The sequence below is a fragment of the Sinocyclocheilus rhinocerous genome, unplaced genomic scaffold, assembly GCF_001515625.1.
Source record: "Sinocyclocheilus rhinocerous isolate Xijiao unplaced genomic scaffold, SAMN03320098_v1.1 scaffold1298, whole genome shotgun sequence".
In the NCBI taxonomy this organism is placed as follows: Eukaryota; Metazoa; Chordata; class Actinopteri; order Cypriniformes; family Cyprinidae; genus Sinocyclocheilus; species Sinocyclocheilus rhinocerous.
Genome location: NW_015662010.1, coordinates 71812 through 95517, shown reverse-complemented (window position 1 = coordinate 95517; position 23706 = coordinate 71812). Strand labels below are relative to the sequence as shown.

At 38.1% G+C, this 23706-nt stretch overlaps 2 protein-coding genes across 3 annotated transcripts in view; one reads left to right on the top strand and one right to left on the bottom strand.

Moving 5' to 3' along the window:
* LOC107727327 (ras-specific guanine nucleotide-releasing factor RalGPS1) overlaps positions 1-23706 on the top strand; it is a 107576-nt gene that overhangs the window by 31233 nt on the left and 52637 nt on the right. The window contains exon 9 of the mRNA XM_016537171.1: positions 2755-2881. Within this exon, the coding sequence (XP_016392657.1) occupies positions 2755-2881 (127 nt within the window). The remainder of the gene's footprint in view (positions 1-2754; positions 2882-23706) is intronic.
* LOC107727328 (angiopoietin-related protein 2-like) overlaps positions 5721-23706 on the bottom strand; it is a 23282-nt gene continuing 5296 nt past the window's right edge. For both annotated transcript variants that reach the window (XM_016537173.1, XM_016537172.1), the window contains exons 2-5: positions 18671-19538; positions 7403-7596; positions 6449-6719; positions 5721-6351 (exon numbers count right to left, since the gene is read on the bottom strand). In XM_016537173.1, coding sequence (XP_016392659.1) covers positions 6152-6351; positions 6449-6719; positions 7403-7596; positions 18671-19526 — 1521 coding nt within the window. In that variant the 5' untranslated portion in view covers positions 19527-19538 and the 3' untranslated portion in view covers positions 5721-6151. The remainder of the gene's footprint in view (positions 6352-6448; positions 6720-7402; positions 7597-18670; positions 19539-23706) is intronic.

Here is a 23706-nt window from a genome sequence, read left to right as displayed (position 1 = left end):
ATGCATTGCTAAGAACTTCATTTGGACAACTTTAAAGGCGATTTTCTCAGTATTTTGATTTTTTTGCACCCTCAGATTCCAGATTTTCAAATAGTTGTGTCTCGGCCAAATATTGTCTGATCCTAATAAACCATACATCAATAGAAAGCTTATTTATTCAGCTTTCAGAAGATGTATAAATCTCAATTTCGGAAAATTTACACCTAAGACTGGTTTTGTGGTCCAGGGTCACATATTAAAAATTTTATATATTGCTGTTTTTCCTTTTACTTTTGAACGTACCACCTTTTTTGTTTCTATCCTCACATTTAATTTAGATATTTTATACCTGAGAATGATACATAAGCTGATCCTAATTTACCCTCCATTATGTATTTTAGTTTATTTCGTTTTTGTTGTTTTTTTCAATTTTTCAACCAGAAATGAAAACTCTGACATCATTACCCCCAAATTTTTTTTTTTGAATAGTTCACTAAAAAAAATCGATGCTAGAAGACACAAAGGGAATTTTACACACAGAGTTAAACAAGATATGAACATCAATAAGGGAAAAACAGTACTGTGTGATTACATCTCTGGAGACTGGTGGAAGGTCATCTGCCAGCAGTGTGGTTTCAGGAACTGTTGCTTGCATTGTTGGGCAAAATGTCCTTCCTGACCAAACCTATGAAAGAGTGAACTGACTGGATGAATATGTGTATCTGTCTAACATTAGAAGAGCATGTTGAAGTACTTTGTGGAAATGCACTTCTTGATGTGATAAAGTCATGTGGGATGGAATTCTTCAGTTAATGAGCTTTTTGTTAATCCTAATAGGGGTTTTGCACATGGTCATCCCCACAGATTCAATAGCACATGTGCTGTAAAGAAGCATTGGGTGAAATTATGCCACTCATAAAGGCATTTTAGACACTGAGCCTGTTTATTGTTATCATGCACTTTCTGTAAATAAGAAATATACCCCTGGAGTTTAGGCACTGAGTTCTGGGAACTTATTCCTTAATGCAACACAATTTCATTGTGTCGTAATTTTCATATTTAACATATTTGCAGACAGCTTTGTTTAGAGTCTTAGTGGTGCTCCCCTCTGAGAAAATTTACAAAACGGCGCCTCCTCAAGTCCCCCCTACTAAAGTTAGTAGCCAATTGGGAGTAACTCGATTTATTTTCCAGAGGCAGAATATTAACTGAATTTGTTATACTGAGTATAGAGAATTAACAGAGGCAGAGCTGAGATGAAAAATATTTTCTGTTATTATTCTATTGTGATAAATTCACCAAGTAAAACCAAGAATATTATTATATGAAATTTAAAATGTATTCAAATACATAACTATAACAGTTTTCCAAATGTAGTTATGTCTTTGAATACACACTCTAAAAAATGCTGGGTTAAAAAGGGACAAACCCAGCTATTGGGTTGTTTTGACCCAGCAATTGGGTTCAAAACAACCCAATAGCTGGGTTTGTCCCTTTTTAACCCAGCACTGGGTTATATTTAACCCAGCATTTTTTAGAGTGCAGTTTTTATAAATATTATATAATATTATTTTTGTTTTTACTGGAATTTATTAGCTTTTTTATTCAATTCAATTCAATTCAAGTTTATTTGTACAGCGCTTTTCACGATACAAATCATTGCAAAGCAACTTTACAGCAAATTAAGTTTCTACAATATTTAGTGGTAGCTTATCAGTGGTGACTGTCAATTAATGTACATATGGCAGAAATGTACGGAAAAATCAATTAAAGACGTAATCAAACAGACGATGAACACTATTAACAGCAATTATTATATGATGCAATCAAACTTATAGCAAAATGTGGTAGTTCTGTATGTTGTTTCAGGGTTGGCATCATCTGAGGTCCTCTGAGGGGTTGGCATCATCTCTTCTCAGGTGTTCTGGATCCAGACTGAAGCTTGTGGAAATCCTAGTTACGGCAAAAACAGAGAAACAAATAGAGACAATTAGCGTAGCTGCTGTTCCAACCAAGCAAAATTTATTTGTTTAACCCAGGCTAAAGAATAATAATGTGCATTTGATCAGATATAATAAGATCTATTCCATGCGATATAATTAAATCTAGCGTATGATTAAAACGATGAGTGGGCCCGGTGACGTTTTGCTTGACTCCAAAAGAGTTTATTAGGTCAGTAAATGCAAGTCCTAATGCATCATTTGTATTATCAACGTGAATTGTTAAAATCTCCGACAATTAGCGCTTTACCGACAGTAACCAATAGGTCTGAGAGGAAATCTGCAAATTCTTTTAGGAAATCTGTATATGGCCCTGGTGGGCTATACACAGTAGCCAGAGCAAGAGATACCATAGATTTCTTTTGCATATCTGACAGTGTAACATTACGCATAAGTATTTCGAATGAGTTAAACCTGTATCCTGTCTTCTGAGTAACATGAGATGAAAAATAGCTTTTTTATCATATTTGAATGGATTAACAGAGGTAACTGAGAAAAATAGTTTGATGAGGATATTTTTTTCAGTTATCTTTAAATAAAATTTAAACTGGATATATTAATAATAATAATTTTATCTTTAAATATACTTGTATTCAGTTGTATATATTATATATATTAAATGGTATATATTAATATTTTCTACTTGTTCCTATCCTGATGTGTATTCACACTTTGAATACCTCTGATTTAGATGTTTTAGATTTAGACATCCATTAGCTGTTCCTAATTTTCTGAATGAACTGTTCATTTCGTATGTGCTTTCTGTTCTGAACAGTTGATCAGTCGAAAGGACAAGGCCACATTTGAGAAGCTTGACTTTCTGACGTCAAAGGAAGAGAATTACAACCGCATGAGAGAGTACATCAGGTCCCTCAAAATGACCCCCTGCATCCCCTACCTAGGTGAGTGTCAATAAAAGATCACATTTGTACTTGTGTTAATGGCATTTTGTAGACTACACCTCATGACAACATCCAGCCAGAAATGTCTTTAGAGGTTTACTGGCTTTGTGAATTGTTTTTAATGCAGGTTTGTTATTAATAAGGCTGTGACTAAAGCTGAATAGTCTCCCTTTGAACAGAAGAATACTTTGGGTCAGGGAGAGGAATGGGTCATGGGTCAAGGCCCATTGGACTTAGCCAGCCTTGTGATATTGACTCATTCAATTACTTCAGTATAATGGCTTTTACTTTTTTCTTAATTGGGTTCTTTTTAAGTTGGCTGTGAACACCTCATTATATTTTTTGGCCGTGTCTCAATTGCACTCTCTACGGTGTCCAGCAGAGGGCATTTCAGTATGCCGGTCTGGTTCAGTAATGATTGAGAAATGTGCCATATCCTGTTTTAGGTGTCAACACAGGAAGAAAATTGCATTTGTCAAACCATTTCAGGAGTTTTTTAGGATTTCTGCTTGCATTCTGTCATCACACAATGCATGAACTGAAAGCGCTTTTTGACTTTCTCTCTAGCCACTTCAGTGGCTTTAGACGGAATGTAGAGATGGAAAATACAATGAAATCATATTGTAGCACTTATTTCCAAATTGGTAGCCCCTTTTTTCTCTCTTATGAATAGACGTCTGTCAGAGACTCTCATTGGATGTTGCAGAAGCCCAGTGAGCGATTAGTTACACACACATCAGTCTCCTCTAAAGGCACTGACAGCACTCGAAATGGATGCCTCCCTCAGGATTGTCAGGATTGTGGGGAACAGGATCCAGATCTTTCACTCAATTACCCTCTAACCATCTTAGTCATCAGCAGCGAGGTCCGTATTACTAATCCAGCTGTCAGCCGAGAGCCCGACCTGATCAGAAAGAGATCTGGAGGCTTTACCTTTAGGAGGCTTTTTGGATGTTTGACTGTCTTGTTTTTTTTACGAGATGCACTTCATAAGACGTGGATGTTTGATTTTGAACAGCATAACAGACCGTTCAGTATGTCATTGCCACATGCTTGAGTCCCAAGCTCATGGTCACAGTTTTCCAGGTGCTCTTGTGTCATTGTGGTAGGTGAATAACTAAAAGGCCAGTCAGGAATAACTTCAGATGGCAGTAAGTCAAATTGTCTCTTGGCTTGTAGCTTGTGGGCTCATTCCTTTCTAGAGGTCTGAAATGTACAAACATACAGTCACTGTCATTTCTAAGAAGGTAAACATGCGGATAGAGCTGACGCATGTCGTCTCGCTTCTCTCAGCTGCACACATCTTTTTCATTAACCAAATTTCCTTTACATAATCCACACTGAGTGTCTGCTTCCACTTGGGCAGCGTGTCAGTAAACTGCGTCCCACTCAACAGAGGGCTCTCTCAGACGTCACACAGCAGAAACCGCTGTACCTGGTGCCGGTACCGTGTGGTTTAGTTGCAGGGTAACCTATTCCCATTTCTGAGCAGCAGGCTGTTGAAACCACAGGGACGGAAAGACTGCCTGACGTGGCTGAGGTTGTGCACGCTGTCACTTCAGATCTATCAGTTTCCACTGCACTTCTCCAGTGGCCCATTCCATTTCCCATTGGGACAAAGGAAAAAGGAAATGAAAGGGTTTGGGGTTTTGTCAAACACTCTTTTAATTCTTTTTGATGTATTTAGTAGAACTTGTATTATTGGTTTTACTGCAGAAAATGATTGATACCTTTAGTTTGTACAAAAAGAACCCCTGAAAAGGTGTATCCTGAATAGAAGATAATGGGGAAAATTGCACAGCATCACATGTTGTAAAAATCATTATTTATTTATTTTTGTTTGTTTGAAAAAATGATCATGATATTGTTTTGAAAGTATTAAAGCCAATAACTTACCAGCTTCCCTAACAACAGAAATGTGCAGTTTAAAAACCATTAGCCTTAATGAAGCTTGAGAAGTACTTAAGAAGCGAATAGCCTAAACCAATGTGCTTTCCAATTATCTGTACAGCTTTTTATTTTAAAGGTGCCTGCAAAATTTCGGAGAAATTTTTGCAAATGTGATCATTTATGTGATCATCACTTAATTCATTACAATAAATATAATTGTGTCACACAGATCTAATGACCTAGAGATAAAATAACTAATAATAATATTTTTTTTATTTTTTATTAATTTAAATCAAAATGTCAAAATTCTGATTTCTGGTTTTAAATCCTCAAATACAATTGCCTCTTAGATTTCCAACCAAGTTGCGTATTGTCCTGCTCACTGGAGCTTGTTATATTTATAGAACATTTCTTTTTACCTAGTCAAAGAGTGAATTTGTTGTTTGTATCATTTTCGAATGGATTGCTTGTGCTTTTTCCTTTTACTTTCGCTCATAAACTTGTCAGGTCAATATACAGCAGAACCATGACAGCTGTAGTAGATTGATGTTCAATCCATTCACAGACAAAGCCTGTAGCTGTACATCCTTTATTGCAACAGTTTGACAGCACTTGAGGAAATCAGTTACACTTACAGTATATTACAAATTACACATTATTTTCAACAATATTACGTTTATATGTACATAAACATATTGGATCTCATTTGACACCAACAGTTAATTTACACAGTAAATACAGTTTAGATGGAGCAATTGATGACTGTTTTAAGATGTGTTTTTATGTTTAATTACGCATTTATTTTTATTTTTTTTTAAACTACAACATTCTATGAATTTTAAACATGAGATTCCTGAAATAAATTATAAGTCATTTATCTCATCAGAAAATATATATATTCTCTTAGCTTTGAATAAACTAGGAAAGCATAAGCTATTTATCACTGGATTGGATGTCCTGTGTCTTATTTAGTACTGATGCTATTTAATAAAATAATTCTAAACAACTGACAACAGATTCACAGTTGCACTGTATATTTAAAGAAGAACAGGTTCATTTGATTTGACTGAACTAGAGTGAAAAAGCACATCATGTTCATATGTTTTTAATAGATGACTTCCTAGTGACAAGTTATTGTAAGGAAAACAGGCCAATTCATCACACTTCATTTTCTGCGTTGTAAATAGCACTTAATAGAGCTTTCTTTTGTAGTCCCTGACAATTTGGTGTTCTCTCTCAGCTACATCAGCCAAGACACTGTTTGTCCTTTTGCCAACTATGTTACGTAGGAAGCCAAACCACACATGAATCACACTTTATAGGGTGAACGGCGACCGTGGGGGAGCAGTTATCAGTTCATCCCCTGTGTTTATGTGCTGCTCAGTGGAAGGTGTTGGGGTTGGGTCGTATCATCATCACAACCTTCTTGAGGGAGTAGGCGCCTCCTCTGAATTCAGCCCAGTACACGCCGTCCTGATAGCGGCTGCGGTAGTGACCTCCCCTGTACCACACGCCATTCAGATTTGAGTGGGCACAGGCATTATACCACCAGCCTCCTTTTTGGTAGTGGGCACAGTTGCCTGAGAAAAAAAAACAATAACACATTTTTAGGTAAGATGTGTATGGGTCAGTAAATAAATTATAAAATCTAATATCCAAATCTAATTTTACTGATACCTGTGTATACGTCATGATCCCTGTCCAGAGTGGTGAACTGCTTCCCGTTGTGCCAAGTTAAGGAGTCACCAGCGTTACCGTGGTAGCGGCCCACCCTAAGCCTGTAGAAGTCGCTCTCAGGTTCAAGGCGGAAACTTGCGTACTCTGCAAATGTCTTGCGTCCAGACCAGTCCTCTAAGGTGACCAGCAGCTTGTAGTTCCCCTGGCTGGTTATCCAGTATATGTTCTCCAGGCCCAGCCAGTACTCTCCATCGATGTTTCCAAAGCCTTGCTGTAATAAAACAGAGGAGCACCTGCCATTGAGTATTTGATGGACCAAGTAAAATATTTATTTTAGTGTACATTACTTACTCTATATTATTTTGTCATGCCCTTGAGGCTGAAACAATTTCATTAATTGCTGTAGGGGTTGTACTTTTTTGTTCTTTTTTTCTTGTTCCTTTTTTCCTTTTTTGTTTTGCTGGTAGGCCTTTCATTAGCCAGCACATTCTTTGCATTGATTTTTTTGAGATATTATTATATTACATATTGTATATGTCATAGATAAAATATACATATAGATCATATTAATGTTGAGTAACATTAAATGGTTTTTATTTGCATTGAGGCATTTCAGCACAGTGTGGTAGTTTCTGCTTGGCATATGTTCCTCATTAAACCTCTTTAAGTGCATGGCTCAGTATGTTATCTGACATACGGTTCAGCTTATGTGAAGAGTTATAGACCATGTGACATTAAGTGACAAAGGTAAAACGTATGCAAGTTGTTACCACAGAAACATAAATTCACTTGTTTGTTAAATTTATCACCATTGCTAAAGAAAGGCATTTATCACCTCTGTCTACTTTAGAGATATTATATTTAATTAGACTGCTCATTTCCCCTATTTTTACATTGATAATCATAATAATTATGTCTAGAATTTATCATCCAGAATTTCTATTCCTGGCTCACCTTATATGTCTCCCAGTTTCTAAAGAAGTTGACGGAGCCATCCATTCTTCTCTGGATGACTGTCCAGCCGCCAGGATCCTGTCTTTGATCACACCACACCTGCATCAGCTTGTTGGTGTTCTCTGGCTTCACTAGGTGCATGCCACTGTTAGTGTGACCGTCCTCCAGAGCCTCCAGACAATCCTTCCAGGGACCTTGACAAAAAAAAACAAAAACAAGATTAACACGGCTTAACAAGATATATCCTCTTAAGATACATTCTCAGAGAAGTTTTATCTTTTTTATAGGAAGTGTCCTGCCTGTTGCTGTCAAATTTTGCATGAGTATATGACACTGTGATGGACAGAACTACTTGTTGGCTTGAAGAGATATTCAGGTGCAAAGCTGAAGCAATTGTATAATCAAAGGAAGTCATACTAAGGATCCCTCTGCACGCCATTCTCAGTTGCATCTACTCCCACTAGGTCTCTTGTTCATCCGTGGCACAGCTGGAAAAGCTCTTAAGAAGAGGATTGACCTTGGCTGCCATTCTGGCCTGGGAAGTTGCCTCTGCTCTTCCAGCCAAACATAACGCTGGCACGGACGCCAAAGAAAGGCCCATTTGATAAATAATGCAGTAACAAGTAGATAAGCAAGCACTTCCAAAGTTCCCTGGGCATAGAACAGTGTTTTTATAGGGACGTGTCAAAAATGGCTCCAATTTTCATAGTTTTCCAATGTGAACCAGAAGAACATCCATAATTTAGCTGTCTTCAAAATCATTCCCTGATCCAAATAATTTTTTTCCCGCTCTGATCTTCTTTTTTTAAGTAGTAAACACAGGACACAGGTTGATACACACCCTGCTGGGGAAAAAAACTACATATTAAACCAGACTAAGCTGATCTCCCAACCTGGGCACTAAACCAGCTTGGAGGAAGACCAGCAAAGGAGAAATTTTCATGTTAGTCTTGGCTGGTTTATGCTGGTTTGGTGTTGGTCTACCGAATGGAGCAGCACAAATATGCTATTCACTAGCAAAGCCTAGCTGGTGAAGCAGATAATGCTAATTAAAAAGCGTGACAGGCTTCATATGATGATCTTTTCAGTAGGGAAATTAGACTTAAACTCTTGAAGCAGATGATTTGTAGACACATGCTTTTTTTTGTAAAACTGCTTTGAAACAATGTGTGATGTGAAAAGCGCTTTACAAATAAATTTGAATTGAAAGTGAATTGAATGATCTCACATGTTACATTATTGTTTGTGTATTTTAACCATGCTTTCCCTACTGTCAGATCTGTCAGACGGCCTTTCAGTTATCCTACATCTCAGCCCCAAAGCATTGCGGAGGCCTTGTGGTTTACTTACAGTAGCCTGGAACATTTTAGTGTTTACTCTCAACTTGTAGCTTATAAAAAGTAGGCCTCATGCCTGACGGCTGGCCCTCACTTACAGCCACTCCAAACTCTTCTTGTATTAAAATGTTACTCCAGTCAGTTTCACTTGTATTTCACTTGTAGCAGTACTTAAAATTCACACTCTTATAATTTAGATATTTCTGGCTGCATTTACGATAACAGACCCCAGACCGCCGGTGCACACTCCACTGAGCTGGGTTCTGTCTGTGTCTCTGAAATCTCTCTGGCTGGCTGATTTTAACTACTTGCCAGAATAGGAGCCATCACATTACCTGACAAATTTAAGATAACAACGCAGTAGCTCATTAGCCCCTTACTGTGAACAAAACTGAATCCATTCCAGCATTCACAATCCCAGGAGGAGCATGTATTAAACAGCTTTTTTTTCTATTGGGTCAATAGATTATTACCTTTTTTTGTATCTCAAGAGACAAGCATCACATAGACTTAACACATTCAGACATCTGTTATTGAATTGTATCATATATTTGATAATAAGAAGAATTATTACTTGTAGTTGTAGTATTAGTATTAACGGGGTCCTATTATGCTCTTTTACAAAGTCTTGATTTTGTTTTGGGGGTGTACTAGAACAGGCTCTCATACTAGGTTGTTCGAAAAACACATTATTTTTCACATATTTTACATTATTACAACACCTCTCTCCCCAGTCTGGCATGAACGGCTTGAATAGTTCCTGTATCAAATGAAGGCCCGCCTTCTGAAATACGAAATATGCTGTGATTGGTTAGCTGGGCCAGTGTGTGTTGTGATTGGCACCTCTCTGCGCCTGGTCGGGAAATGTCATGCCCCTTACCATAGCCTCCTGCGAGCTTTTTACATTATTACAACACCTCTCTCCCCAGTCTGGCATGAACGGCTTGAATAGTTCCTGTATCAAATGAAGGCCCGCCTTCTGAAATACGAAATATGCTGTGATTGGTTAGCTGGGCCAGTGTGTGTTGTGATTGGCACCTCTATGTTCCTGGTCGGGAAATGTCATGCCCCTTACCATAGCCTCCTGCGAGCTTCAGTGTAAATATTGCGTCAATATAAAATCAATTTGAGCACGATTTAAACCCGGATGATTGTAACCATTCTAAGTTCGTATGCCTTGGGAAAGCTAGCGCGTCTCCGACATAGTGATAACACTCGTTGCCTTCTCTAGTGCAGCTCAACCAGGTCTCATCCCATTCGTCGATATTTGTGATATCACAAATCCCGGAAAATATGCGTTGTAGTCCAAACGAGTCGTTCGTTGTAGTTTTTGAAAAGTGATTTCTGTTAAATAAAATACCTCCTTTTGAAGTGGACTTTGAGCTTTGTAACTTTGCAGATCTTTTTTATGCTCAAACAGCAACATTACAGACTAACTAAAGTTGAAAAAGCATAATAGGACCCCTTTAAAAAAATGGCTTGCGTACTTCACATCTGTACCATTCCTTGATTATAGAGAAATAATAATAATAATAACTCCTGATATCCTGATATACATCCACTGCCATTTTGGTTTATTAAATAATAAATATCTATCTATTAACTATATAAATAAAACAAAATTGCAGTTTAGATTTATTAAATAATAATAATTAAAATGTCTATTTATTAGTTATATTAATACAATTTATATTAGTAAAACAGTAAAAAAAGGTTAATGATAAAATAATTCATTTTTGTTTATTAAATAATAATAAATATTGAATTATTATTTTTATAGAGGTAATATTGTTAATAAATAATCATTCAATTACAATTTTGGTTTATTAAATTCATACATAAGACATTTTTTTATTAAAGTTTATATATACCCCACCATTTAAAAATCTGGGGTCAAAGTTGTTTTTTTTGTAGAGATTAATACTTTTATGGACTTTTTTTTTTTAAATAGACATTTAAAAATCTATTTCAAATAAATGCTGTTCTTTTGAACTTTCAATTCATCAAAGGATCTTGAAAAAAAATAAATCAGTTTCCACTAAAATATGAAGCAGCACAACTGTTTTCAACATTGCTAATAAACAGAAATGTTTCATGGGCAGCAAATCATGATCATCACGAACCTGTTTGTGTGTCAGCAGCCTGTCGTGGTGCAGCGGCAGCAGGTTTAAAGGCAGAATCGGCTGGTTTCTTCCTCACCACCAGAGACCCCAGAGCTCCCTTCCCACCCAGACCTCCGACACTCCTCTCCCAGCTCTCCACCTTCTGTTTCTTAACGCCCACAGATGATGATCCCTGTGGAGATCAGGAGGAAACCAGCGTATACATTAATGAGAGAAACAGACGGGGCGTTTGATGAATAGAAAGACAACAGAAAAACACATGTAAGCTAAAAGAACAATTGATTTTTGCACAGTCAACAATCCTTGTGAGTGTTTATTTTGCAGCAATGCCTGGCTGAATATTATCCTGGTTAATATTTATTGTGATAAATAAACAAATGGATATGAAGCTCAAACAGCAACATTACAGACTAACTAAAGTTGAAAAAGTGAAAACGCATAATAGGACCCCTTTAATAACAATAAAGAAATTAATAAAATTTCAAATTAAGTAAAAAATCTGATAAGTGTAATATATAATAAATGTTCAATATTTTTTGTATAACATTAATATATACAATTCAACATTTGTATTCATATATCTTTTTTAATTTTCGTTTCATATATAAAATATCTTACCATTTGATATTTATTATTGAATTATTTGAATTATAAGAATTTGACTGTTTCTGACCTTTGAATCTCACTCTATTTCTGTTACACAAATGTTGTTTTTATTCTGCCCAAAGTAATTCTAGATTAGAGGTTTTATCAGCGTTTTGTGCTAAATTTCGAGCACATTCATTTTGCATGAATCCTAATAAAAGCATCTCACTCCACATTCTTTGCCTCATTATCTTGGAGTCACCAATTTCTTGCTCTCCCTTGGAGAAGTCTGCTTGTCAGCAAATTAGAAACTCATTTTAAGCCCCCTTCTGTTTAATTGGTTGTAGAACATTTTACACCATGGAAACTTGCCACTTAATGCAAAATTAGTGCCAAAACAAGTATATGAAGAAAAGAAAGAAATCAAGACCGGAACAGAACAGAATAGCTGAAAGCAGGTTCTAAGGTACATTATTTGAATCATTTGTTTCTAGCGAGAACAATGATATTAATGAGTAGATGAGTCACTTCTAATTTCCTGAGGCATTTGCTGTTTTAAAGTGACAATATTTTGGTCCTTGTTCAGGGGGCTTTATGGAGAGAAGTTTAGACAAAGGCAGCTGTTATGTCTGGCAGACAAATGGACAAAGTTTAGATTAGGTGTGTATGAGAGAGAGATGGAATGAGAGCCATCCTGAACAAAAAACAGTGTAATGGCCGAGGAGAAAGACAGTGAAAAGAAAATCGGCTTTTTACTACAAAGATCCTAGCTAACATTCGCAAAGATGAATGAGGTGTTGAACTGAAGATGAACACGAATCCATCAAATCAAGAGAACTTTAGAGGAGATATGGTAGCATGAAGGGAGGAAGAGGAAACTGAGAGGCCTTACAGATTTTCAGTGCTGTGGGTCATGTTAAAACAACTTTGCAAATCCATCAGCAGACCATTTCTATCTAGCAGGAAGACCCAGACCTGATAGAGTGCAGTGTTTGTGTGGGATGTCTGCGTCACGCATGTCTGGTAACACTGGAATAAATGACTACACTTCAATAGAGTGCTTCCCTGCCCAACTCCTTCTCCAGTCATACTCGGAATTAGTGCTCTGCTTTTAACCCATCTAAGTGCACACAGAACACAGTAGTGAACACAGACCCAGAGCAGCGGACAGTAATTTTTGCTGCGGCGCCTGGGGAGCAGTTGGGGGTTCGGTGTCTTGCTCAAGGGCACTTCAGTCGTGGTATTGAAGGTTCAACATTTGTATTCATATATATTTTTTAATTTTCGTTTCATATATAAAATATCTTACCATTTGATATTTATTATTGAATTATTTGAATTATAAGAATTTGACTGTTTCTGACCTTTGAATCTCACTCTATTTCTGTTACACAAATGTTGTTTTTATTCTGCCCAAAGTAATTCTAGATTAGAGGTTTTATCAGCGTTTTGTGCTAAATTTCGAGCACATTCATTTTGCATGAATCCTAATAAAAGCATCTCACTCCACATTCTTTGCCTCATTATCTTGGAGCCACCAATGTCTTGCTCTCTCTTGGAGAAGTCTGCTTGTCAGCAAATTAGAAACTCATTTTAAGCCCCCTTCTGTTTAATTGGTTGTAGAACATTTTACACCATGGAAACTTGCCACTTAATGCAAAATTAGTGCCAAAACAAGTATATGAAGAAAAGAAAGAAATCAAGACCGGAACAGAACAGAATAGCTGAAAGCAGGTTCTAAGGTACATTATTTGAATCATTTGTTTCTAGCGAGAACAATGATATTAATGAGTAGATGAGTCACTTCTAATTTCCTGAGGCATTTGCTGTTTTAAAGTGACAATATTTTGGTCCTTGTTCAGGGGGCTTTATGGAGAGAAGTTTAGACAAAGGCAGCTGTTATGTCTGGCAGACAAATGGACAAAGTTTAGATTAGGTGTGTATGAGAGAGAGATGGAATGAGAGCCATCCTGAACAAAAAACAGTGTAATGGCCGAGGAGAAAGACAGTGAAAAGAAAATCGGCTTTTTACTACAAAGATCCTAGCTAACATTCGCAAAGATGAATGAGGTGTTGAACTGAAGATGAACACGAATCCATCAAATCAAGAGAACTTTAGAGGAGATATGGTAGCATGAAGGGAGGAAGAGGAAACTGAGAGGCCTTACAGATTTTCAGTGCTGTGGGTCATGTTAAAACAACTTTGCAAATCCATCAGCAGACCATTTCTATCTAGCAGGAAGACCCAGACCTGATAGAGTGCAGTGTTTGTGTGGGATGTCTGCGTCACGCATGTCTGGTAACACTGGAATAAATGACTACACTTCAATAGAGTGCTTCCCTGCCCAACTCCTTCTCCAGTCATACTCGGAATTAGTGCTCTGCTTTTAACCCATCTAAGTGCACACAGAACACAGTAGTGAACACAGACCCAGAGCAGCGGACAGTAATTTTTGCTGCGGCGCCTGGGGAGCAGTTGGGGGTTCGGTGTCTTGCTCAAGGGCACTTCAGTCGTGGTATTGAAGGTGGAAGAGAGCGCTGTACATTCACTCCCCCCACCTACAATTCCTGTTGGTATCGAGACTTGAACTCGCGGCCTTCGAGTTATAAATCCAACTCTCTAACCATTAGGCCACGACTGCCATGTCTTAAGGTTCAGTCAAATTAGTGCATTTTCAGCAAAATTTTGCGGGCAAAAACAGTGCATTGCAGCAAGTTTTCATTACCAGCTTGAACCTGTCTTGAAATCTGCATAAGGGAATCTTCCGACCCCACACAAAATTTTTGATCATATGGATTCATATTAAAAAGCCGGGATTTTTTTTGTTTTTTTTTAATTTGCAGAACAATGGCAAATGTGGCCACATCTTTACATATGTCCAACATTTGGCCATCTGACTGAGGTCTGATCACTCTTATCTGAATTTCTTTTTTCTTTCTTTTTTACTACTCTTTCATGGCAAATACAGTATTTTTTTTTTTAAATATTTTTTAAATGTTATATCTTTTAATACAGTGGTGGCCAAAATTATTAGAACAATAGTATTTTCACCAGCTAAAAAAGGGTTTTAAGTCAGTTATTTCTATCTTTTGCTGTAGTGTGTCAGTAGGAAATATCAGTTTACATTTCCAAACATTCATTTTGCCAATAATTGTAATAATCCAGTGAGCTTTTTGTTTGCACAAGGAGTCTGACAGCAGCCAGTGCTCCACACAGAGATCTGTTCTCAGCATCATCCAGTCTGTCTGGAATCACATGAAGAAACAGAACAAACTGAGACAGACCTAAATCCAGAAGAACTGTGGCAACGTCTCCAAGATGCTTCAAGAAATCTACCTGCAAAGCTACCTGAAAAACTATGCGCAGGTGTACCTTGGACAAAAGCTGCTTTAAACGCAAAGGATGGTCACACCAAATGTTGATTTAATTTAGTTAATAGAAGTTAATTGATAAATAATATCTATTAATGAATTATTTTTGACAGAATCCTCATTTTACAGCATTTTTACACAAGTGCCTAAAACTTTTCACAGTACTGTAGCTTTGCAGGTAGATTTCTTGAAGCATCTTGGAGACGTTGCCACAGTTCTCCTGAATTTAGTCTGTCTCAGTTTGTTCTGTTTCTTCATGTCATTCCAGACAGACTGGATGATGATGAGATCAGATCTCTGTGTGGAGCACTGGCTGTTGTGTATATACACTGGCTGTTGTGTATAAGAAATGAACAAAAATCTATATATAATAAGGGGTAATTACCATACACATTTATACACATTTATCGTTTAAATGCAGCCTATGATGGCTCGTCCTTATACCATTTCCCAACTCAGCAACTGTAGACCTTTTCTGACAGTCTTTTTTTTTTTGTCTTCTGTCCAGAATCTTTCTCTCTATTTCCTTCCAGAGCTCTTTTTCATACTGTAGTCCCATTGTGAAAGTCTCATTGATGAGAGTTTGTGTAACCTTCTGCTATTAATGCAGGCAGACCTAGCCAGGAAATTGCTCATGTCACCAGATGGAGTGGAAATATAGCCACTGACTGATGCCTTTTTAATTTTCTCTGTCTTGGTTTAAATAATAAATGGACAAAACATATATGTTGGTTTTGGGGTGGATGATATAAGCAAAAAATGATATCATGATATTCTTATAGTATTGCAATGCATTATAAGCACATACAAAAAGTGATTACAAACTGCTGAAAAAACATGATTCCTTTTGATTGAGATAAAGAACAGTCATGTTCATTGTGATGAAGCATAAGTGTTAATTAAAAACAAACAGTATTTTTTGGAAAATAAAACTTTTCTGGATTATTTAACCCCCAAAATTAGGCTTTTCATTTACATCTTATTTTTGATCATCAAAAGCATGTAAAATGAAATGTAACATTCAGTCTGAAACTGATAAATTGTATTAAATAGATCAGAACTTTTTGTTGTCTTGTGCAACAATGCCACCCATGGGTATGACTCAGCACAAAATATTGTTTATGATATTCATCATCTGACCAGATTAACAAACTAGATGTTGGCATTTCAAAGCTGAGACAACAACAGATGCTCTGTCATCACATCTCTGTGTGGGAGCCGCTATGCAGAGAGAATTTGAGATCAATGAACTTTGATAGGCAGTGCTGAATAATGATGGAGGACTGTGAGAGAACTGAAAACCACACAAGAGTCATCAAATGGAAATATCACACTTTGAATTAATGTCAATAACTATTGATGTTGCTTCTGACATTTATGTACAAATTTTTCTACTTCAAAAAGTTAAAAGAGGTCTTTTTAGACCTCATTATAAATGTCTTTACTGTCATTTTTTATCAATTGAATGCATCTTTCCTGAATGAAAGTATTAATTCCTTAAAAAAAAAACTTTTGAATGGTAGTGTAAATGTTGGACAGTTGGGGCATGTTGGTTTTGTTTTCTGGAGGAAAGTTTTGTAAAACCTATAATCTGTTTCCTCAAAATGCAAGTATTTTATTCTTATTTCAGGTTTTCCCTAGGGATGGGAGATATGGGCTTTAAAATATATCACGATATTTCTGGTATTTATTACGATAACGATATCAATGACGATAATTCAGGGAATCCTGGTTCTTTTAAAGGGGTCATATGATGCTGCTAAAAAGAACATTACTCACCGGAGGGTTTGTTTGTTGTGGATGGACTGTGAGTTCCTCCTGGCATGGTGGGAAGCAGGGCAGGTGGCACTTTGAGGTTCTGATCGCTCTGGATCTCGTTGGTGAATTGGTTGTTGCGGCTAAAGGTTGGCGGCTGGTAGGGCTTATTGAGGGTTGGTGAGGGTCTGGGTTGAGGTTGCGGTTGGGGCTGAGGCTGGACCGGTACCCTGGGGACCACATATGTCAACAACTAGACTTTATCGTTATTATCGCAGGAAGACTAATTCTTATCGTTGGGAGAATTTTTACCGGTATATCACAAACGATAAGATATCGCCCATCCCTTGTTTTCCCTTCAAATAGTACATGCAACTCTGGAGGAATGAAGCTGAGACTCACCGGAGGGTTTGTTTGTTGTGGATGGACTGTGAGTTCCTCCTGGCATGGTGGGAAGCAGGGCAGGTGGCACTTTGAGGTTCTGATCGCTCTGGATCTCGTTGGTGATCTGGTTGTTACGGCTAAAGGTTGGCGGCTGGTAGGGTTTATTGAGGGGTGGTGAGGGTCTGGGTTGCGGTTGAGGTTGTGGTTGGGGCTGAGGTTGGACCGGTACCCTGGGTACCACAATCGGCGGTCCCCTCTGACACTGCGCCTCAAGAAGGGCAATGAGCGCTGACTGGTTATTGGCCAGTGAGGCGAGGTGCTGATACTTATGCTCCAGATCTTTATAGTGGTTTGTAAGCTGCAGCATCTCTGAGGTCTGGTTGAGGATCTTGTTCTCCAGTTGCGAGAGCTCCAGTGAATTGTCCCTCTTGCGGATGATCTCATGCAGCAGCTGCATGTATAACTGCGTCACTCGGGAATTCATATTACGGGACTCCTTGCGCAAAAGCTTCACCTCATTGACGATGCCGCCGTCGACTTCTACAAGCTGCTGCAGAGTCTCGATTTGTCTCTTCTGCTTGTGCAGCTCAGAATTGAGGAGCTCCAGCTCCTGCTTATTGACACGGTTCTCCAGCACGGCCTCAGGCTCCTTGGAGTTCACACAGATGGCTCCCGTAACCTTTTGCTGGGGTACGATGAAGGTGTAGGAGCACTTGTCCTGCGGCGGAGGCTCTGGGGCCCGTCGTGTGCGAGAAGTCGACAGGAATTCAACCTCTGGACCTTCATCACTGCTGTCAAACTGCTGAGTGCTGCCCTCCGTTTCAGGCAGCCGTCCACTCGCCAAGAGCAACACCAGCCATACTAGGGCAGGAACATCCATGACCACACACACCTGTGAATTACATGAGTGGAGAAATTTTAAATTTTTTTTTTATTTTAAAAATATATTTTTCAAAACCTCAAGTAGTTTGCCATGATTTTTTTTTTATTGATTTTTACAACAAATGTTAATAAAAATGGCTTCATTGCTGTCTGATTTTTGAAAACCAACATGGAAAAACATGCAGATAAACATAAAACTGAAAATTATGTCTTAGAGAGGACACATGCAGACCCTTTTGACTTGTGTTAAAATCATTAAGTTTGAAAAATTTTACTTTTGCTGGCTTGATTAGTCTAGGTTGTTAAATAGCATGTGATGCCAAAAATGCAATATTTTTGAATTAATTCATGATATCTGTTTAAAAAAAAACTTTTTTAGTTTTTTTTGTTACTTTTTATTGATGGTCTACATGACATTTTTAAGTCATTAAATGTAAAATGTTCTTGAAAATTTCAACACCATGAACACTGGATACATTTCTAAAAGTGCGGTCACATTGGTACCATTGTTCGGCAAATTTCTTTTGCATGATCATATATTTCGAAGAAGGTGTACCGTCGATAAATATCGATACCTTTTTATCGGCCAGGCCTATTTTCGATCAATTTAATGTGTCTTTGCTGAATGAAAGTATTAATTCCTTTTTCAGAAAATCTTACTGAGCTCAAACTTTTGAAGGATACATTTGGTGCATGTTGGCTTTGTTTTCTGTAGGAAAGTTTTGTAAAGCCTATACTCCATTTCCTCAAAATGCAAGTATTTTATTCTCATTTCAGTTTTTCCCTTCAAATAGTACATGCAACACTGGAGAAATGAAGCTGAGACTCACCGGAGGGTTTGTTTGTGGTGGACGGGCTGTGAGTTCCTCCTGGCATGGTGGGAAGGGGAGCAGGAGGCACTTTGAGGTTCTGATCGCTCTGGATCTCGTTGGTGAATTGGTTGTTGCGGCTAAAGGTTGGCGGCTGGTAGGGCTTATTGAGGGTTGGTGAGGGTCTGGGTTGAGGGGGCTGAGGGGGCTGAGGCTGGACCGGTACCCTGGGGACCACAACTGGTGATCCTCTCTGACACTCCGCAGCAATTAGCGCAATTAGCGCTGACTGGTTATTGGCCAGTGAGGCGAGGTGCTGATACTTATGCTCCAGATCTTTATAGTGGTTTGTAAGCTGCAGCATCTCTGAGGTCTGGTTGAGGATCTTGTTCTCCAGTTGCGAGAGCTCCAGTGAATTGTCCCTCTTGCGGATGATCTCATGCAGCAGCTGCATGTATAACTGCGTCACTCGGGAATTCATATTACGGGACTCCTTGCGCAAAAGCTTCACCTCATTGACGATGCCGCCGTCGACTTCTACAAGCTGCTGCAGAGTCTCGATTTGTCTCTTCTGCTTGTGCAGCTCAGAATTGAGGAGCTCCAGCTCCTGCTTATTGACACGGTTCTCCAGCACGGCCTCAGGCTCCTTGGAGTTCACACAGATGGCTCCCGTAACCTTTTGCTGGGGTACGATGAAGGTGTAGGAGCACTTGTCCTGCGGCGGAGGCTCTGGGGCCCGTCGTGTGCGAGAAGTCGACAGGAATTCAACCTCTGGACCTTCATCACTGCTGTCAAACTGCTGAGTGCTGCCCTCCGTTTCAGGCAGCCGTCCACTCGCCAAGAGCAACACCAGCCATACTAGGGCAGGAACATCCATGACCACACACACCTGTGAATTACATGAGTGGAGAAATTTTAAATTTTTTTTTTATTTTAAAAATATATTTTTCAAAACCTCAAGTAGTTTGCCATGATTTTTTTTTTATTGATTTTTACAACAAATGTTAATAAAAATGGCTTCATTGCTGTCTGATTTTTGAAAACCAACATGGAAAAACATGCAGATAAACATAAAACTGAAAATTATGTCTTAGAGAGGACACATGCAGACCCTTTTGACTTGTGTTAAAATCATTAAGTTTGAAAAATTTTACTTTTGCTGGCTTGATTAGTCTAGGTTGTTAAATAGCATGTGATGCCAAAAATGCAATATTTTTGAATTAATTCATGATATCTGTTTAAAAAAAAACTTTTTTAGTTTTTTTTGTTACTTTTTATTGATGGTCTACATGACATTTTTAAGTCATTAAATGTAAAATGTTCTTGAAAATTTCAACACCATGAACACTGGATACATTTCTAAAAGTGCGGTCACATTGGTACCATTGTTCGGCAAATTTCTTTTGCATGATCATATATTTCGAGTAAGGGTGAATGATTTTGTAATGCAGATTTTGCAACAAGTTTGCCACGTTGACCAACAGAAAGCTGTTGGTTTGAAAGTGACTTCTATGCAAGTTGTGCTTCATATATTGCTACACCATTGAAAACAAAAAATGTACCTTTTTTGTCAGCGAAATTTCGAATAAAACTTCACAAATGTTACCGTATCTTAAGAAGCTTGCCTATGTGTTTTGTGGGCATTCTTGTGTTTAATTGACCCCCAGGTCAAGCATGTAATTCACATCACAACAATCAAAGTTGCCTTTGTGCATACAATTCCCTAAATCATTTTGGAACAGTCAGAACTGTAATCCTCAAAATATTTACTTTGACACCACCCTAAGGGTTTAAGGATATATTTTTCCATCCTTGAGGCCTATGGGAGGCATGAGGTTAATTTCCCCCTCTATCTGTCTGAACAGGCCTATCTTAACCAAGCTAACACAACCCCAACTGATCTAGACAGGAGATCTGGCACCTCACTCAACGTCTGTCACGACAGAGAGCTCATTACAACATGAGTCAGTGAGCCGCCCCTGTTTGTAACCCAGTCATGGAAGCTCTTGATCTCTGGGGATAGATTAGGTTTCACTGGGAGAAATGGTCTGGCAAGCCACCATGTTCCTTCAGCACTGATGGAGAAGCAGACAGGCTGACCCTCACAGCAGGGAATTTTGAGGCTCTGCAGCCCGTAATATAATATATATAATGTTAATATTTTGAAGTAATTTTTATTTTTCAGTTTTTATTACATTTTTAATAATTTTGTTATGTGCGTTTGTAATTTTTAGAATTTTTTTAACAATTTTTTATTTTAATTAACAAAAAAACATTTTTTTAAATAGTTTTAGTATACATACAACACCGTTGCCATAATCAGGCAAGCTTTGACCACCCACACCTCATACAAAAACCATATATCCCATAGAGCAGTGGAGCTGCCTGTGTTGCAGGGTGACACGGAGTGTTGAATTCTGCTGAATGGATTGTTTGGTCATCATGGGTGTCCTGGCAGGACTCTGCTTTGGTAAATTGCCATATGAATGAGTTCTCGCTGACGACACTTGGTTATCTGAACCTGTGTTCTTTTACTTTTCACTGTGCTACGTTTTTAAACACAAGAACGCATTTGGTATGCATGTCACTTTAAAAATGTAAAATGTGGAGGGTGTGTTCTGATTGTATGAGGGATAACATTGCTATGATAGTTGCAAAGACAGAGCAAATCTGAAGCCTGCTTCCAATGAATGTCTGTCATTTGATTTCAGTCTCCAGGAAGGTATGACGTGATTTATTTATTCACAATGAAAAGACTAGTTACATAAAGACACAACAGATGGCCTTTTATATTCATAACTTGAAAACACTTTGTGTTGTTTATCCCAAGTTTCAAAGAGAGTGAGCATATTAATGAAAAAGCAGCCTGGGGATGTCTGGAAGAGGGGACGCAGTGAGAAGTGGAAGGATGCCTGTGAAAGCTTTGGAGAACACTTCTTCCTAGAAAGTATAACTAGAGTGCTTCATCTTTAATTCTAACTTAAATAGAAAGCTGCTGGTGGATTGAGTTGCGGAGTTGTGCTGTGCAGCATCTTTCTGACCCACTACGAGCAGGTTTCCTGATCTCCACATACATGTACATTCACAGGTAGAAACTGAATATTAGCATGTGACATCTCTTTACACAGCAGTTCTGTCAAAAATACATTAATATCAAATAGCTTACATTTAAGACCGATCCTTTTAACCATTGCATCTTCGAGCAATGCACAATAAGGGTGTTTAATTTCTGAATGAATCATTTTTTTTAACAAATCAGTTGAGAGAAAAATTCAATGACTTGCTCATAAACTGTTTCGTTCATGAATGAAACGGCGTTTTTCAATTAATCGATCGAGTGAATTATTTAGTGACTCACTCATAAAGATCGCACTTGTTTTGTTCATGAATGAATCAGTTGTTTTGAATGAATTGTTTGAATGAATGATTTAATTTCTCACTCAAAAAGACAGTCATTTTGTTTCTGATTGAAACAGTGTTTTTGAATTAATCAATTAAGTGAATGATTCAGTGACTCACTCATAAAGACTGTCACTTGTTTCACACATGAATGAATCAGTGGGTATGAACAAATCGCTTGAGTGAATGATTTAATGGCCCACTAATAAAGACAGTTATTTCATTCTTGAATGAAACTGTTTTTGGATGAATTGATAGAGTGAATAATTCAGTAACTTGTTCATAAAGACAGTCACTTGTTTCGTGCATGAATGCATCAGTGTGTTTGAATGAATCAGTTGAATGATTCAGTGATTCACTCATTAAGAACACCTGCAGAAAGAGTCACTAAAAAAGGCACCACTTATGCTCCATCTGACAATCTGTCTATTGTATAATTGAGCAGTTTCATGAACTCTAATTATTAATGACCAAGATCAGAAAAACAAATTAGCATTTTATAGTTTATAAATGTATTTTTCTCCAAAAACAGGTCCAAAATGTTCTGTAACATACAAAGCTGACAGCAGAGTTTTTTGGGGGACTTATCTGGAGAAAAGGGGATTGCAGTGCTCATTAGTTTAGTTTTATAACATATTCTGGGAGGACAGCCAGAGGGGAGTTGGTTCAGTGTTAACATCAGGGAGATTTTAGAAATATTAGCACTAATGGATGGATTTTTTTACTGGATGAAACAGTTTACCACTAGTATTAACATCTCTGCTTGTCAAGCTGTCTCTGTTGAGCAGATGGAGGATTGATGCAAACAAAATTCAGTTTGTTTATTTTATTGTGGTTGTTTATGCACAGTAACCACAATAACAGACCTTTGCCGATGAAGTCAGCAAATGCACTGGAAACCTGCAATCTGTCTGTCCACATCATGACTTCATCGCTGGGTCAGTGCAGAAATATTCTTCTAATAGAATGGAATTGCAATTCTTGTCGTCTCTCTCTATTCATGCCTCTTTTTCACCCAGCTTTGACAGGACCCTTCATGTTCTTACTGTTTAAACTGCACACATACATGAGAGATGATTTAACAGTTGTTTGCATAGCATCTGTCTTATTTTTGCTTCCAAACTATTTTCATATTTCCGGCCACTGATATTAAGTTATATAATCTTCCTTTGTGCATACAATTCCCTAAATCATTTTGGAACAGTCAGAACTGTAATCCTCAAAATATTTACTTTGACACCACCCTAAGGGTTTAAGGATATATTTTTCCATCCTTGAGGCCTATGGGAGGCATGAGGTTAATTTCCCCCTCTATCTGTCTGAACAGGCCTATCTTAACCAAGCTAACACAACCCCAACTGATCTAGACAGGAGATCTGGCACCTCACTCAACGTCTGTCACGACAGAGAGCTCATTACAACATGAGTCAGTGAGCCGCCCCTGTTTGTAACCCAGTCATGGAAGCTCTTGATCTCTGGGGATAGATTAGGTTTCACTGGGAGAAATGGTCTGGCAAGCCACCATGTTCCTTCAGCACTGATGGAGAAGCAGACAGGCTGACCCTCACAGCAGGGAATTTTGAGGCTCTGCAGCCCCATATTCTGCAAGTTCGCTGGAGCTTCTGCAAGTTCGCTGGAGCTTCTACATATATATATAT